Genomic DNA, 12,390 nt, shown 5'->3' with positions numbered 1-12,390 from the left:
GGTCAAAGAGGAATGGCGTTTGGGTCTCGCAGAGATGACGTTAGAGGCATCTGCTTTGCATAAGTAGGTAAATCGGCTTGCGAGAACGATCGAGAGAGTCAGTAGATTGTGAGATTGAAACTAAAAAGTTGCTAAGAGAAGACATAGAAATGGCCCGGAGAAGCAGAAGCAGCCACACAGCCGGGATTCATCGCATCACATCGACAACCACGCTCCATCATTGGTGCTGATTCATCCAGTGACCAAACCCCGCAGAAAATCGCTGATTGAGGGCCATCCGTGCGGAGTATTTCTGCGCTGCGACGCTATAACTACCTAGTCTAAACCGAGCCTTGCCTAACAAAACTTGATTACAGTGAGGTCGTGATATTGCCTGTAAAAGTGAAGTGTCACTCTTTAGGTTTTAGGTGACAAGTGTGTTCAAATTTTTGGATAAGCCGACGGTAAATTTGCATCATCAGTAAAAAGTAACAATCACGTTACAAAGTTGGTGTATATGAAATCGTAATGATCTTGATTCTGTATTGTGAGTAGCGAGGCGCACCAAGATCAATGTGCCCTCAAAGATCGAGGCTCAAGGTCCGAACAATTTGGGCTGCCCTGTAAAGACAACTAGACTTTCTTGAAATATATAAAACTTCCATAAATTCAGCGATTTCCGAAGGCATTTTCAACCTACTGGGTTTACCTATGCTTGGTATTGTGGATTTTCACGACTGAAGTTGTGTGATTTACACGACACATGCAAGCCGTGAAAATTCCCGGCGGGGTTATTATAGTTATCATAAGCAATTTTGCCGCTACGTGGTGGCTTAACTGTAGTGGTTACAGAAAAAGAACCATGTCTTGATAACCTTCATCTTCACACAGAGGCGAGGAGGAGAAGCAGCCTGGCTTGTGAGAACTCAATCCCTGTTTTCAGATGCGCTATGCTCCGCAGCACTACTGCTCAATACCACGGCGCATCAGTGAACATCGTACAAGACTTACAGGATGAGAAACAAGAACAATGCCTGCACTTTGTTCCGGTGGGGTGGCTGATCTCCAAGGCGATTTGATGTCGCAAGAAAGCCGGATAAAAGGGATGAGTCTTCCGTCAAGTCGAACTGCCTTTGAGGCATCGTGAGTTTTCAAGATCGCTTTGCAGCAATGACTCGTCCTATCACTTCGTTGATCGCGTTGTTGATCGCCACTTCTAGTTCGGCGGCTCGACAGATTCGAGCATCATCTCAGGGGACTGCAACCGTAGACATCGGCCAAACTCATGGCTCGGCAACATTCCTCGCATCTGGATTCATCTACGGCTGGCCAGACAATGGCACATCTGCCTCAACCCAGATCCCTGAGAATCTGGTAACGGGATTCAACTTCAATGCGAATCGTGCCGGCGGAGCTCAGCTCCCCGTTGGGGGATGGGCAACAGGTGGTTTAAGTGGTTATACAGAAAGGTTCCAGTCGGCCTTGTCAAACTACCGGACCACGCGCAAATATGGCGGAGAATTTATCCTCTTGCCTCACGATTTGTGGGGTGCAGATGGCGGCGAGGGCTCAACGTCTCCATTCCCCGGTGACAATGGGAATTGGACCGAGATGGAGGCCTTTTGGTCCCAAGTCATATCAGATCTAAAGACGAACAAAATGCTGGAAAGCCTTATCATTGACCTCTGGAACGAACCAGATGGCACGGGTTTCTGGCCTCGCACATGGGATCAATTTCTGGAGTATTGGAACCGCGCTTTTGTGCTTGTTAGGTACGTCTTGCTTTTGTCATTCATTATGCCATCTGTAATACTAGAGTGATACTAATGATTCTCTCACAGAGCTGGACTGCCTGGAACTCTTATCAGCGGACCAGCAATGGCAAATGCACCAGGCCTCCAGAACAGCAACTGGCTCACTTGGCTTCCATCCATCGTCGGCAACAAGACTGTGCCAGACCACTACTCTTGGCACCAAATCGGGTCCTGGGAGCGTTCCCCCGACCAGAATGTGCCAGACTTCAATACGCTGCTCAAACAGTTTGGCGCACCGACGAAACCAATCGACAACAACGAATATGCCTGGCCGTCAGAACAGAATCCGGCAAATGCAGCGTGGTACTTGTCTCAGTTCGAGCGTCACGATATCCGTGCCTTGCGTGCCAACTGGGGTAGCGGCTCTGACCTGCACAACTGGATGGCTAATCTTGTATACAGCAAAAACGGCACTTACTATCCCAATGGTGAGTGGCAAGTCTATCATTATTATGCAGGCATGACCGGCGAGAGGCTTGTAACCGCCGCCTCTTCCGACATTCAGTTTGATGCCTTTGCTACTCGCCACGGCAATGCGATAAAGATCCTGGCTGGTACCAGAACAATCCAGGCGCCTTACGATATTAGTGTAACCAATCTCAGCCAGATTGGCCTTGGGTCAAGTGGAAGTATCAACGTCCATGTCTATCGGTTTGATTGGAATGGGACAGAAGGCGAGGTCGACGGCCCTGTTGATCTAGGCTTGGTAAAGTACTCCTATACTTCAGACACGGTAAGTTATCCAGACACTGCGATAAATGAATTGCGCATACTAAGCAATCATGATAAACAGCTCATCATCACTCTGAATCCGCCGACAAACTCGACAGCCTACGCTTACGAGTTCTCTGGATCCTAGCCAAGTCTCTCTACTTCTTAACGACTTCATTAAGGCTCAGTAGATATATTAGTATTAATATACTACAAGAACAAAAAATCTGAAACCACTATGCTGCCACCCGTTCAAATTCATAGGTAGTTTTCGTAGTGTCTCATTTATTGAAATCGTGAACAAATCTCCGTACCTACCTACCTTATGTATATATGCAGTCCACCGGCCAGCACATCTTTTCCAAGATATAGGTATATAGAGATCCGGTTGTTCTTTTGAGTGAAATGACGCTTGTCTCATCCCACTTTTCCGATTGAATGAGCGCCCAGCATGAGCAAAGACGTGATTTCCATCTAAAGCCTTACTCTGACTTTACGTGTTCTTAGCTAAACTATTACAACATTGCTTTTTTGTTTGTTCCTATTTCCCACTTCTGAAGCCATCTTCCCCCGCCGGAAAATAATATGCAGACCCTCTACTGCAGTGTGGAGCCAAAGCAGGTCCGTTGGGGAGCGTTACTTGTCGCTCTTATGACCTGGTTATCCCCGCATCGTGTAACGCAATAGCTCTGGCGGTTAATTACTTTAGCCTTGAGTGGTGCTTTTTACCTTTCTATCAGCTATAGGCGCGCGTATCACAGAGCTAAAACATGATGCATTGGTATAACTCCACTGGAAGAGCTATCATGTTGGGCTACAGCTTGTCACTTTGCATCTATCAAGGTGCTCGTAAACTCGCGATTTAATCGGGGAATTTTTTTCTTCTAACCGCGCTGTAAATTAGAGCTCGAACGACCCTGGCACTGGAGCGGACTCGGCCAAAACTCCGGTGGGGGTGGAGCTAGATCAGCGAGATGGAGGGTGTGGTGAAGAGCTATGGGAAGCTGTTGAGGGGAGCATTACGCAGTCTGGTCAGAGTAACGATGGATCTTCTGGTGTACTTGCAACGCTCTTCTCGGGAACTCGGGAGGTTTCTCTCATGTCACATCAGATCGAAAGAATTCTTCCGGTGGTGGCGGCCGCACAGATAGACGCTGTCGTCATAGTCGCCTTACACTCACATTTGCTCCAAATTTACTGCTCATGTCAGTTTAAAAGCTCAGCAGCTATAGAGAAATCTTTCAATTCCTACTCTTGCGGCTATCGCTCAGCGTGATTGCGCTTTCTAGTCTTATATCCTTGTTCTATATGCGATAGAATCTCCAATCCTACAAAGAAATAGAAGAAGGGAAAGAATTGGCTTACCAGTTGCGATGCTACACTCTGAAGAAAATCGCCTCGTCTTCACTTACGATGGTGAAACGCTATGGATCGAGCCATGGGGCGCAAATGCTCTGAGAATTCGCGCAACCAAGCTGCCATCGATACCGCAGCAAGATTGGGCGCTCCAGCCGCCTTCTTCATCAAAACCCAGCATTAAAATCACCCAAAATAGCGGCATCATTATCAATGGCAAGATCAAAGCCGATGTCAGCAAGTCGGGCAAGATTAGAGTCTGGAATTCCAAAGGAGAGCTGCTTCTCGAGGAGTATACACGGAACCGCAGAGACGTGCTCGACCCAAAATGCAGCGCCATCGAGGTCTCGGCTCGTGAATTCAAAGGCATTCTCGGCACAGACAACTACCACCTCACAATGCGCTTTGAGAGTGTCGATCCGAATGAGAAGATTTATGGCATGGGACAGTACCAACAACCATTTTTTGACTTGAAGGGCACCGACCTTGAACTGGCTCACCGCAATTCCCAAGCAAGCGTGCCATTTGCGCTCTCATCGCTTGGTTACGGCTTTCTGTGGAACAATCCAGGTGTTGGGCGCGCTGTTCTAGGTCGCAATATCATGAGCTTCGAGGCATATTCCACCACAACTCTGGACTACTGGGTGGTGGCAGGCGACAGCCCAGCAGAAATTGAGGAAGCCTACGCGAATGTGACTGGCAAGGTCCCCATGATGCCGGAGTACGGCCTCGGCTTCTGGCAATGCAAGCTGCGTTATCAGACTCAAGAAGAGCTGCTCAATGTTGCCCGAGAGTACAAGAAAAGAGACTTGCCTCTGGATCTTATTGTCATTGACTTCTTTCATTGGCCGACGCAGGGCGAATGGAAGTTTGATCCCACATACTGGCCGGATCCAGATGCAATGGTTAAAGAGCTTCAGGAAATGAAGGTTGAGTTGATGGTTTCAATTTGGCCCACGGTCGACAGGCGTTCTGAGAATTACGAGGAAATGGTCGAGCGCGGCTATCTTATCCGCGTCGATCGTGGGATACGCACCGCCATGGAGTTTCAGGGCAACACGGTTCACTTTGATGCTACCAATCCGAAAGCAAGAGAATATGTTTGGCAGAAAGCGAAAAAGAACTATTACGACAAAGGAATCAAGGTGTTCTGGCTGGATGAAGCCGAGCCCGAGTATACCGCTTACGACTTTGAAAACTTCAGATATCACCTCGGCTCCAACCTCAGCATTGGTAACCTCTATCCTGTTTCGTACTCAAAAGGCTTTTATGACGGTCTGAAGAAAGAAGGGCATGAACAGATTGTAAACTTGGTTCGCTGCGCGTGGGCCGGCAGCCAGAAATACGGCGCCCTCGTCTGGAGCGGCGATATCGCCTCATCATGGTCCAGCTTCAACAATCAACTCGCAGCAGGACTCCACATGGGCATCGCAGGAATTCCTTGGTGGACTACCGATATCGGCGGATTTCACGGAGGTGACCCCAATGATCCAGCCTTTCGCGAGCTGTTTGCTCGCTGGTTCCAGTGGGGTGCTTTCTGCCCTGTCTTCCGACTCCATGGCGATCGAGAACCACACAAGCCTCAACAGGGCACCACTGGCGGCGCAACGTGTGTAAGCGGCGCGGATAATGAAGTGTGGTCGTATGGCCCAGAGATATACAGCATCTGTAAGAAATACATGGCTCTCCGTGAAAGCATGAGGCCATACACCAGGAAACTTATGGAGGCTGCGCACGAGAAAGGAACTCCTGTTATGAGAACGCTATTTTACGAGTTCCCTGAGGACGAAAAGTGCTGGGAAATCGGCAAGCAGTACATGTTTGGTGAGAAATACTTATGCTGCCCAGTTCTGAAGCCTGGCGTTACTGAAATAGAGGTATATCTGCCAAAGGGGGCGAGCTGGAAGGGTGCTGATGGCGATATCTTACCGGGAGGGCAGACAGTTCAAGTCAAATGCCCGTTGGACTATATGCCTGTGTTTGAAAGAGTTTGAGACCAGATTCTACTGTATACACTTTCTTGATTATCACAAATAGACTATATCGTTGCCAGAATCCCGAACGCTTACCTGAAATCCCTGTTCAGCGGGCTGCTTAGCCCTTCATGCTTCCATTTTACGTCATAACTGTAGCATGGAGCTGCATAATATTCGCGATCGGTAATCACCGAGATCTAATAAGCTAAGCCGACTTGCAATTTAAATGCAACACTCCATGAGCTTACTTATGCCCTGATGTCTTGGAAGCAAAGCCAGTAATACTTAACTTAAAAAGATATATGGTAGGCGAAAGGTCAAAAAATTTCCAGAATTATAGGGTAGTAAGGATGCTTAGATAAAATGCAAATTCTCAGTGTCGAAAGTATTCGAACACCAAATGAAACCCGTCGAGTGATTCATTTTTATAGATTCAGTATTCAGTGATTCTAGTATGTTCAATTATGTTGGGTTCGAAAGCTAACACTATCAGTAGCGGCTTTGGATCTGTGACTTCTATAAAATGTGTTGAGCATGCGCTGCTCTAGCGAGGATATATCCCAGTCAAGACATCCATCTACCTTTGGGTAAGATGGAGCACATTGTCTCTCGCTCGACCACTGTAAATAGTCGGAATAGAGCCAGTCAGATAGAGAGTTTTTTCTAAGCACAGTACCTATACAATCTCACGTAGGTGACTACTGTAGCCCGGTGTCAGGCAACCAGCTTGATTTCCATAACGTAAAATTGAAGGCTTCTGAACGCTTGTGAATTGGGTATATGTCGCAGGCCCATCAGAGCGGCAGAGAAGGAAGACAAGCAATTCTTCTGACTTTCTTCTGTGTCATTCTCCGCAACTTGGTTGGGCCCGTCGGGTAGGTGATTAGGTGATATTAACTAGTGGGCGGAGGAATGATGCCAGCCTCCTTGACGAACTCCATCCGTTATTGCTCATACATTTTCTTCCGTAATGAGAAAGCTTCTGACTTTTGATCCCTCCATCCGTAGCTCCTCCTCGCTCTCGTTGTCTGCCTTGTGTCTGTTTGACGACTTCCACACGGACTTTGGATCAGCCGTGATGGTGGTGATTGTTGTCTGGAAGTTTCCTGGATAGTTGTCCACCAGTTTGATGTTCCCGTTTGACTCCTCGTCCTCTTCGCGGTTGAAAGTCGCCAGACTGAATGGGTCTCTTGACTTGTTCTTTCTCGATCGGCCGGTAGTCTGGCGGCCACCCATGGATTCTCCGGTGGGTGGCAAGTTCGATCCCATTGTCGACCAGCCAAGTTTAGCTGCAATCTTGCGGAAGAGCGGTCGGATGGTTGCAAGGCTGCCGGCTGTGATGGCCAGGCCTTGTTCGACGGTTGACCAAATAGCGATGTCGATTGTGGCCCCTGCAAATGCCCCCTTGTTAGTTGACTTGAACCTTGAGTAGTCTGGCAGGGGGTCCGTGGTAGCAGTAACTTACACAAGAAGTCAAGAGTCTTGAAGTCCTTGACATAGGGGAATCGAACAACGACGGCAACACTGGCACTGTTTGTAGAGTATACTTAGCAAAAGGTATAGCAAAAAGATAGGAAGGAATCATAAAAAACGTACACGCAAGCCATCAGCATGACAGGGATCAGTGCAAGCTTGGTCTTGTTGTTCATCTGGAGCTGCATGATGAGTACAATCGGGAGCAGCGCAAACGTAAAGTCGCAGATGACACTAAAGGCGCTGTATAGGTAGGTGAAGGCGATGATGACGTCGATGTTGATGCAGGTTCCGTCTTGGTTCTTGTTCCAGAAAAAGGAAATGGGGTGGCATTGAAACGTGGTGATGAACAAGAAGCAGATGCCCGTGATGACACTGAGCGACATGACGATGAGGATGATCCAGTTGTGAATCTTCTCGACGGTGATGCGGAGAAGGAAGTATCCGATGGAGATTTTGGTGAGAACCATCGTAACGCAGTACCAGATGTAGCAGAAGTACCAGTACTGTATGACATGTTAGATTCTTGGCTCAGACTTGCGGGCCCTGTGATTGTAGTCAACACCTACCATCAACGCTTCTGAAATATCGTGCTCTTGAAGATCCCAGTAATGGCGGCCGGTGCCATAGTGCACGCCCGTGAGACATACAGCGCAAAAAGCTATAAAGGTCATCTGCGATCCCAAAGTGAGCAACTCATCATCGCGGATAATGCGTGGTCGTCTGTCCGTCACTTACCATGGCAAAGACCATGAGATAGTCATCCACACCAAATGCCTTTACAAGGCTTATCCTGACATAGCATCTGAGAATAATAGCCGTGAGTGAAAAGGCCAGCAGCACAGATACCACAGCAATAAGCTGTGGACCACGATTTGGAACGCCCATCGTGGCTGTGGGTTGATGAACAAGTTGTCAAAGGCGGAGGGAGAAGCAAGAGAGAAACGCCTTTCGGAAACGAGCGGAAAGTGAAAAGTCGGAATCTATATCTATACACGAAGCATCACATCTCTTATAGCATCAACAGGAAGGCAGTGTCAAAACTCGGTTCGAGCATAAGTAGTAATTAAATTTCGCTCTTTGCCCCTGCCCACACTCTCAGATGCGGCAGCGCGGAGTCCAGGAAGCGGCAGGCTAGTATCTACGTAGCGTCTTGATCGGCGGCAGCTTGCCCTTTATAACACACCTGTGTTCTCGCCATCTCCCGGGCTCAATCTCAACAGTTACAGAATTTTCTCCGTCAGTGGCGCAGTGGGAGCGCGTGGGAAAAAAAACGAAGTTGCGTATAAAACTGGGGAGCCGGCAGGGGGCTACGAGTCATGTCAGGGGTTAGCAACGCTTGCGGGGGCAAAGACAAGCCCTCGCCGACGCGGATATTAGCCCAATGCGGCAGCAGCACTGCTTTGACGAACTAAAGAGGCCCAAGCATCTTGCGATCTATCTGCGAGGCCCCCCAGGAACGCATCGACTTTGCATTGACTTGCTCGCTCACTCCGTGCAAGACAGCCACGTTCTCGATTCGTCTGTGGGTAGAATGCTACCAAATCTACGAACCCCCAGCTCGCTGGATTTTGCAGTGACTATCTGTGGGGGAGCTGAAAGAGATCAACCCCCCTGCCACGGCATGTGTGCGTATTAGTGTCTTCAGCGCCCGCCCACAAGTGCCTGCGTTAGTTGAAGTGCTGCCCCTTTCACGACAGGAACCGCGCAGATGGCAGGGAGACTCTGTTCCGCGAGCGAGGCTATCCATCCAACTGACACTCGTATCCCCGATGACTTTGCGCCCCTGTTGACAGCCAGCTAGCCGGATAGGCTTTCAACTCCACTCCCTGTTTTGGCGATGGCGGAGTTGAGTTACTGTAAGTGACTTAGTTACTGCAAGTAACCAGGTTGACGACGTGCTGGGTAATATAGGTAGAGAGCAAGCCAGTCTCTCTGTTGCTACCGGTACAGTATGACCAGCCCGAAGCTCAGTTCCGGCACATGTAGAACCGACCGAGATAGAGTTGAGACAGGCCTCGGCTACGGGCTCATGTCCATCCCAATTAGCTGGGAGCTGCTAGCTGTTACCCCTCAGCGCCCTTCCTTTAACGCAACCCTCTAAGTTTTCTTCGGACCTGCTAGGGCTGCAGACGAACCCAAACAGGGTGAAGGATTACCCGCGGTTCCACTCTTTAGCGACCAACTGTTTCGGCTTTGGCTTTGCTCGGTATAAGATCGCTGAAAAGGCTGAATACTAATAATGTTAGTTTGAACTAAAACTTCAACAAAGAAAGAGATATCACAATAAGGGTCCATGTACTGCGTCTAGATGATAGCACAGTTGAGGGGAAAAGTGCCTTGAAGCATTGTATTTGTCTGAAAGGGGTACTTTACTTTTTCTAGACAAGAGAAGTCAATGATTACCAACAAAAGCCTGTTTTATCTTCAGGGCGTCTTAGCGATCTTGAGCCGCCCCAACGTACGGAGCTGGCGGAGCCAAACATTTAAGGTGAAACTTAACGGGTAAATTGGCCGTCGGGAAAGACGGCAGCCAACTTAACCCTTATTGACATCAGAACGTTATACGCCACGTTTTTGGATTGGGGTAATACTACTTGCGGACCAGACCATTGTCCCTATAGAGATGCTACAAGTACCAACTTGCAGAGAGTTGGAGTTGGATGGAGTTGTCTCGGTTCGGTCCTTGCGGAGTTCTTCTACCGCCCTTTGCAAAAGCGAGCTCAAGCGAGGCTCGTAGTTTAACACTCTTCTATCGATATCCATTGAGGCAATAACATGGCTTCTGTAACAGATCAACACAGTACAGGCTGCTGCTATTAACGTTGATATGGCTGGTATGCGAGTCGTTGGCGTTGATCCTGACATTGAAAAAATGATGTATCAGTGTATCCGACTCTCTTTACCATAGCTTCATGATCGTATCTAGGCTTCTATTAAAAGGCTTCGATAATCGGACTGGGAGCCCATGTTTACCAAAGCGACAGGACAGCAGGCTTAGATAAGATTAGATTGCATGCAGCAAGCAATGTCCAACTGCTTTAGGCGAATTGCACCATCTGGCGGTCAAACAGATCGGTAGTAGATCAAGGCGCAGAGGGGCGGCCTTGCCAAGCAGTCCAATTACCTAGTGCTCTATACGACAAGGCGGCATATCCGGTATTGAGCCTAGTGCTATCAAGAGGCTTTCTAGAAGATGAAGACGAAAGGGCCGATACAGGCAGAGGTCCGGCTAATGAGCTAAGCGGCTCGGCCGTCTTGATAATGTCCGATAAACTTTTGCTCGCGGCGGACGTATTGCCAAGTCTGTAAATGCTGCACTAAAGGAGGAAATGCAGCTGTGGCGTTGGAGCTACAGGGGCCCAGGGTGAACGTTGGCAGCCGGTTTGGATCAATGGATTTACAGTGGCAAATGTGATGCTGTAGCGCCCTGAATCGTGCTCGATGTATCAACTCTCATGAATCTCTGCACTGCTTGACGTGGTCGTTATCGGTGCGGGCCATTTATCCTGCAGGGGCAGTTTTTGCTAGTCAGGAGGCTATACGCGCTTTCAAACGGCAATTGATAGCCGGCAACTGAATCGAGCATAAAGCCCAATCACTACAACCCGAACGCCGCAGACACACTGCCTGGGACGCTGTTCTAGTCTTAATGCTTTTGGGCTAAATATAACATAGTCTTGAGATTAAGTACAGGCATAGTCGACTACTACTAACAGAGTTGACTCGTACATAATGGCACTCTACGACTCGGCATTTGTTGTCTTTGATGACTCAGTCGAGAAGATCTTTGGTACCTCTCCAAGCCTAGAGCTGTTACATGAAAACGCAGAGTATCCATTCGCACACGAGGCGGGCGTATTCGTCCAAGAAGACAATTCGTTATTTATAACCAGCAACCAGTTTACAGATCCACGTACCGAACTACGTCGTATCCAAATCACTCGTGTGTTGCTCGCTAATGACGGAAAAAATGTTGAATGCGAAGAAATTAACCCAGATCATGTGCCCATGGCAAACGGGGGCGTGAATTACAAGGACGGCGTGCTATTCTGCGCCCAGGGAACACAAGATCGTCCAGGAGGTCTCGCATTCATGGCATCCAGACCACCATATACGTCTCACCTAATGCTTAGCTCCTTTCATGGAAGAGATTTCAACTCGGTAAACGACGTAGTCATTCACTCAGACGGCTCCATCTGGTTTACTGATCCCATCTATGGGTTTGAGCAAGGATTTCGGCCAAAACCAAGGCTACCGTGTCAAGTCTATCGATTCGACCCTGCGCGAAACTCGGTTCGTGTTATAGCTGATGGGTTCGGAGACCAAATGGTATATGCTTTAGCCCAGATGAGAGAATAGTCTACATTACAGACACGGACTGGATTCACGGAGATGGGACCACTGACGACACTCGAGCTTCTCACATGTAGGACATCGTCAACCTCCTGTTACACCGTAATCTCAAGTCTGTAGCTGACTATACGAGTAGTTATGCGTTCGACATTGTCAATTATTCTGGCCAGCCATTCTTGACCAATAGGCGCGTATTTGCCATGGCGGACACTGGCATCCCGGACGGAATAAAATGCGATGTTCACGGGAACGTATATAGCGGCTGCGGCGACGGAATCAACATCTGGTCAGCGGGTGGTGTGTTGATCGGAAAGATTGTTATAGATGGCGGTGTTGCCAACTTTTGTTTCGGGCGTGAGGGCACAATATATATTTTGAATGAGCATCGCTTGTGGCGGGCACAACTAGCATCTTCTACGAAAGGCGCACTGCTCGGTATATAGGAGATGCGTTTCTTTAAGTCTATATCAGTCAACCCTTTTTTCTTTGACTGGCTCACCCAGATGATGCTGCCAATGTTGCTTGTTTTCTGAAATTATCATGCATCCATCTACAAGTTCCGGGTATGCTACAAGACGCTGGAGCAGTACTTCAACCTGGTGGCAGCTGAGACAGAAGAAAAATTTTCACAGGGATCAAGTCTTGATCAATATTGCTTTTGAATCGAGTAAATCAAGTATCCTGTTGCTAAAATATCCAAGAATATCTTGACTATCACTCAATAC

General features: G+C 48.4%; 4 protein-coding genes across 4 annotated transcripts; 3 read left to right on the top strand and 1 right to left on the bottom strand.

Moving 5' to 3' along the window:
- Positions 1–929: 929 nt before the first annotated feature.
- TGAM01_v201989 (hypothetical protein) lies at positions 930–2,652 on the top strand (the record flags this gene model as incomplete). The annotated part of the gene is made up of 4 exons (XM_024548895.1): positions 930–1,028; positions 1,234–1,751; positions 1,821–2,526; positions 2,587–2,652. 4 exons carry the CDS (start codon positions 930–932, stop codon positions 2,650–2,652), a joined length of 1,389 nt encoding a protein of 462 aa, XP_024406298.1.
- A 1,225-nt stretch (positions 2,653–3,877) lies between these two features.
- Positions 3,878–5,854, top strand: TGAM01_v201988 (glycosyl hydrolase family 31; the record flags this gene model as incomplete). Its single annotated transcript, XM_018800222.1, has 1 exon — positions 3,878–5,854. The coding sequence occupies one exon, from the start codon at positions 3,878–3,880 to the stop codon at positions 5,852–5,854; it is 1,977 nt and encodes a 658-aa protein (XP_018666364.1).
- Positions 5,855–6,787: 933 nt separating this feature from the next.
- Positions 6,788–8,197, bottom strand: TGAM01_v201987 (hypothetical protein; the record flags this gene model as incomplete). The annotated part of the gene is made up of 5 exons (XM_018800221.1): positions 6,788–7,227; positions 7,302–7,366; positions 7,433–7,815; positions 7,879–7,983; positions 8,048–8,197. The coding sequence occupies 5 exons, from the start codon at positions 8,195–8,197 to the stop codon at positions 6,788–6,790; spliced, it is 1,143 nt and encodes a 380-aa protein (XP_018666363.1).
- A 2,847-nt stretch (positions 8,198–11,044) lies between these two features.
- TGAM01_v201986 (SMP-30/Gluconolaconase/LRE-like region) lies at positions 11,045–12,108 on the top strand (the record flags this gene model as incomplete). The annotated part of the gene is made up of 2 exons (XM_024548894.1): positions 11,045–11,641; positions 11,743–12,108. 2 exons carry the CDS (start codon positions 11,045–11,047, stop codon positions 12,106–12,108), a joined length of 963 nt encoding a protein of 320 aa, XP_024406297.1.
- Between the last annotated feature and the right edge of the window lie 282 nt (positions 12,109–12,390).

Source organism: Trichoderma gamsii, assembly GCF_001481775.2.
Source record: "Trichoderma gamsii strain T6085 chromosome Unknown Scaffold_5.2, whole genome shotgun sequence".
In the NCBI taxonomy this organism is placed as follows: Eukaryota; Fungi; Ascomycota; class Sordariomycetes; order Hypocreales; family Hypocreaceae; genus Trichoderma; species Trichoderma gamsii.
This window is presented reverse-complemented; position numbering and strand designations above follow the sequence as displayed.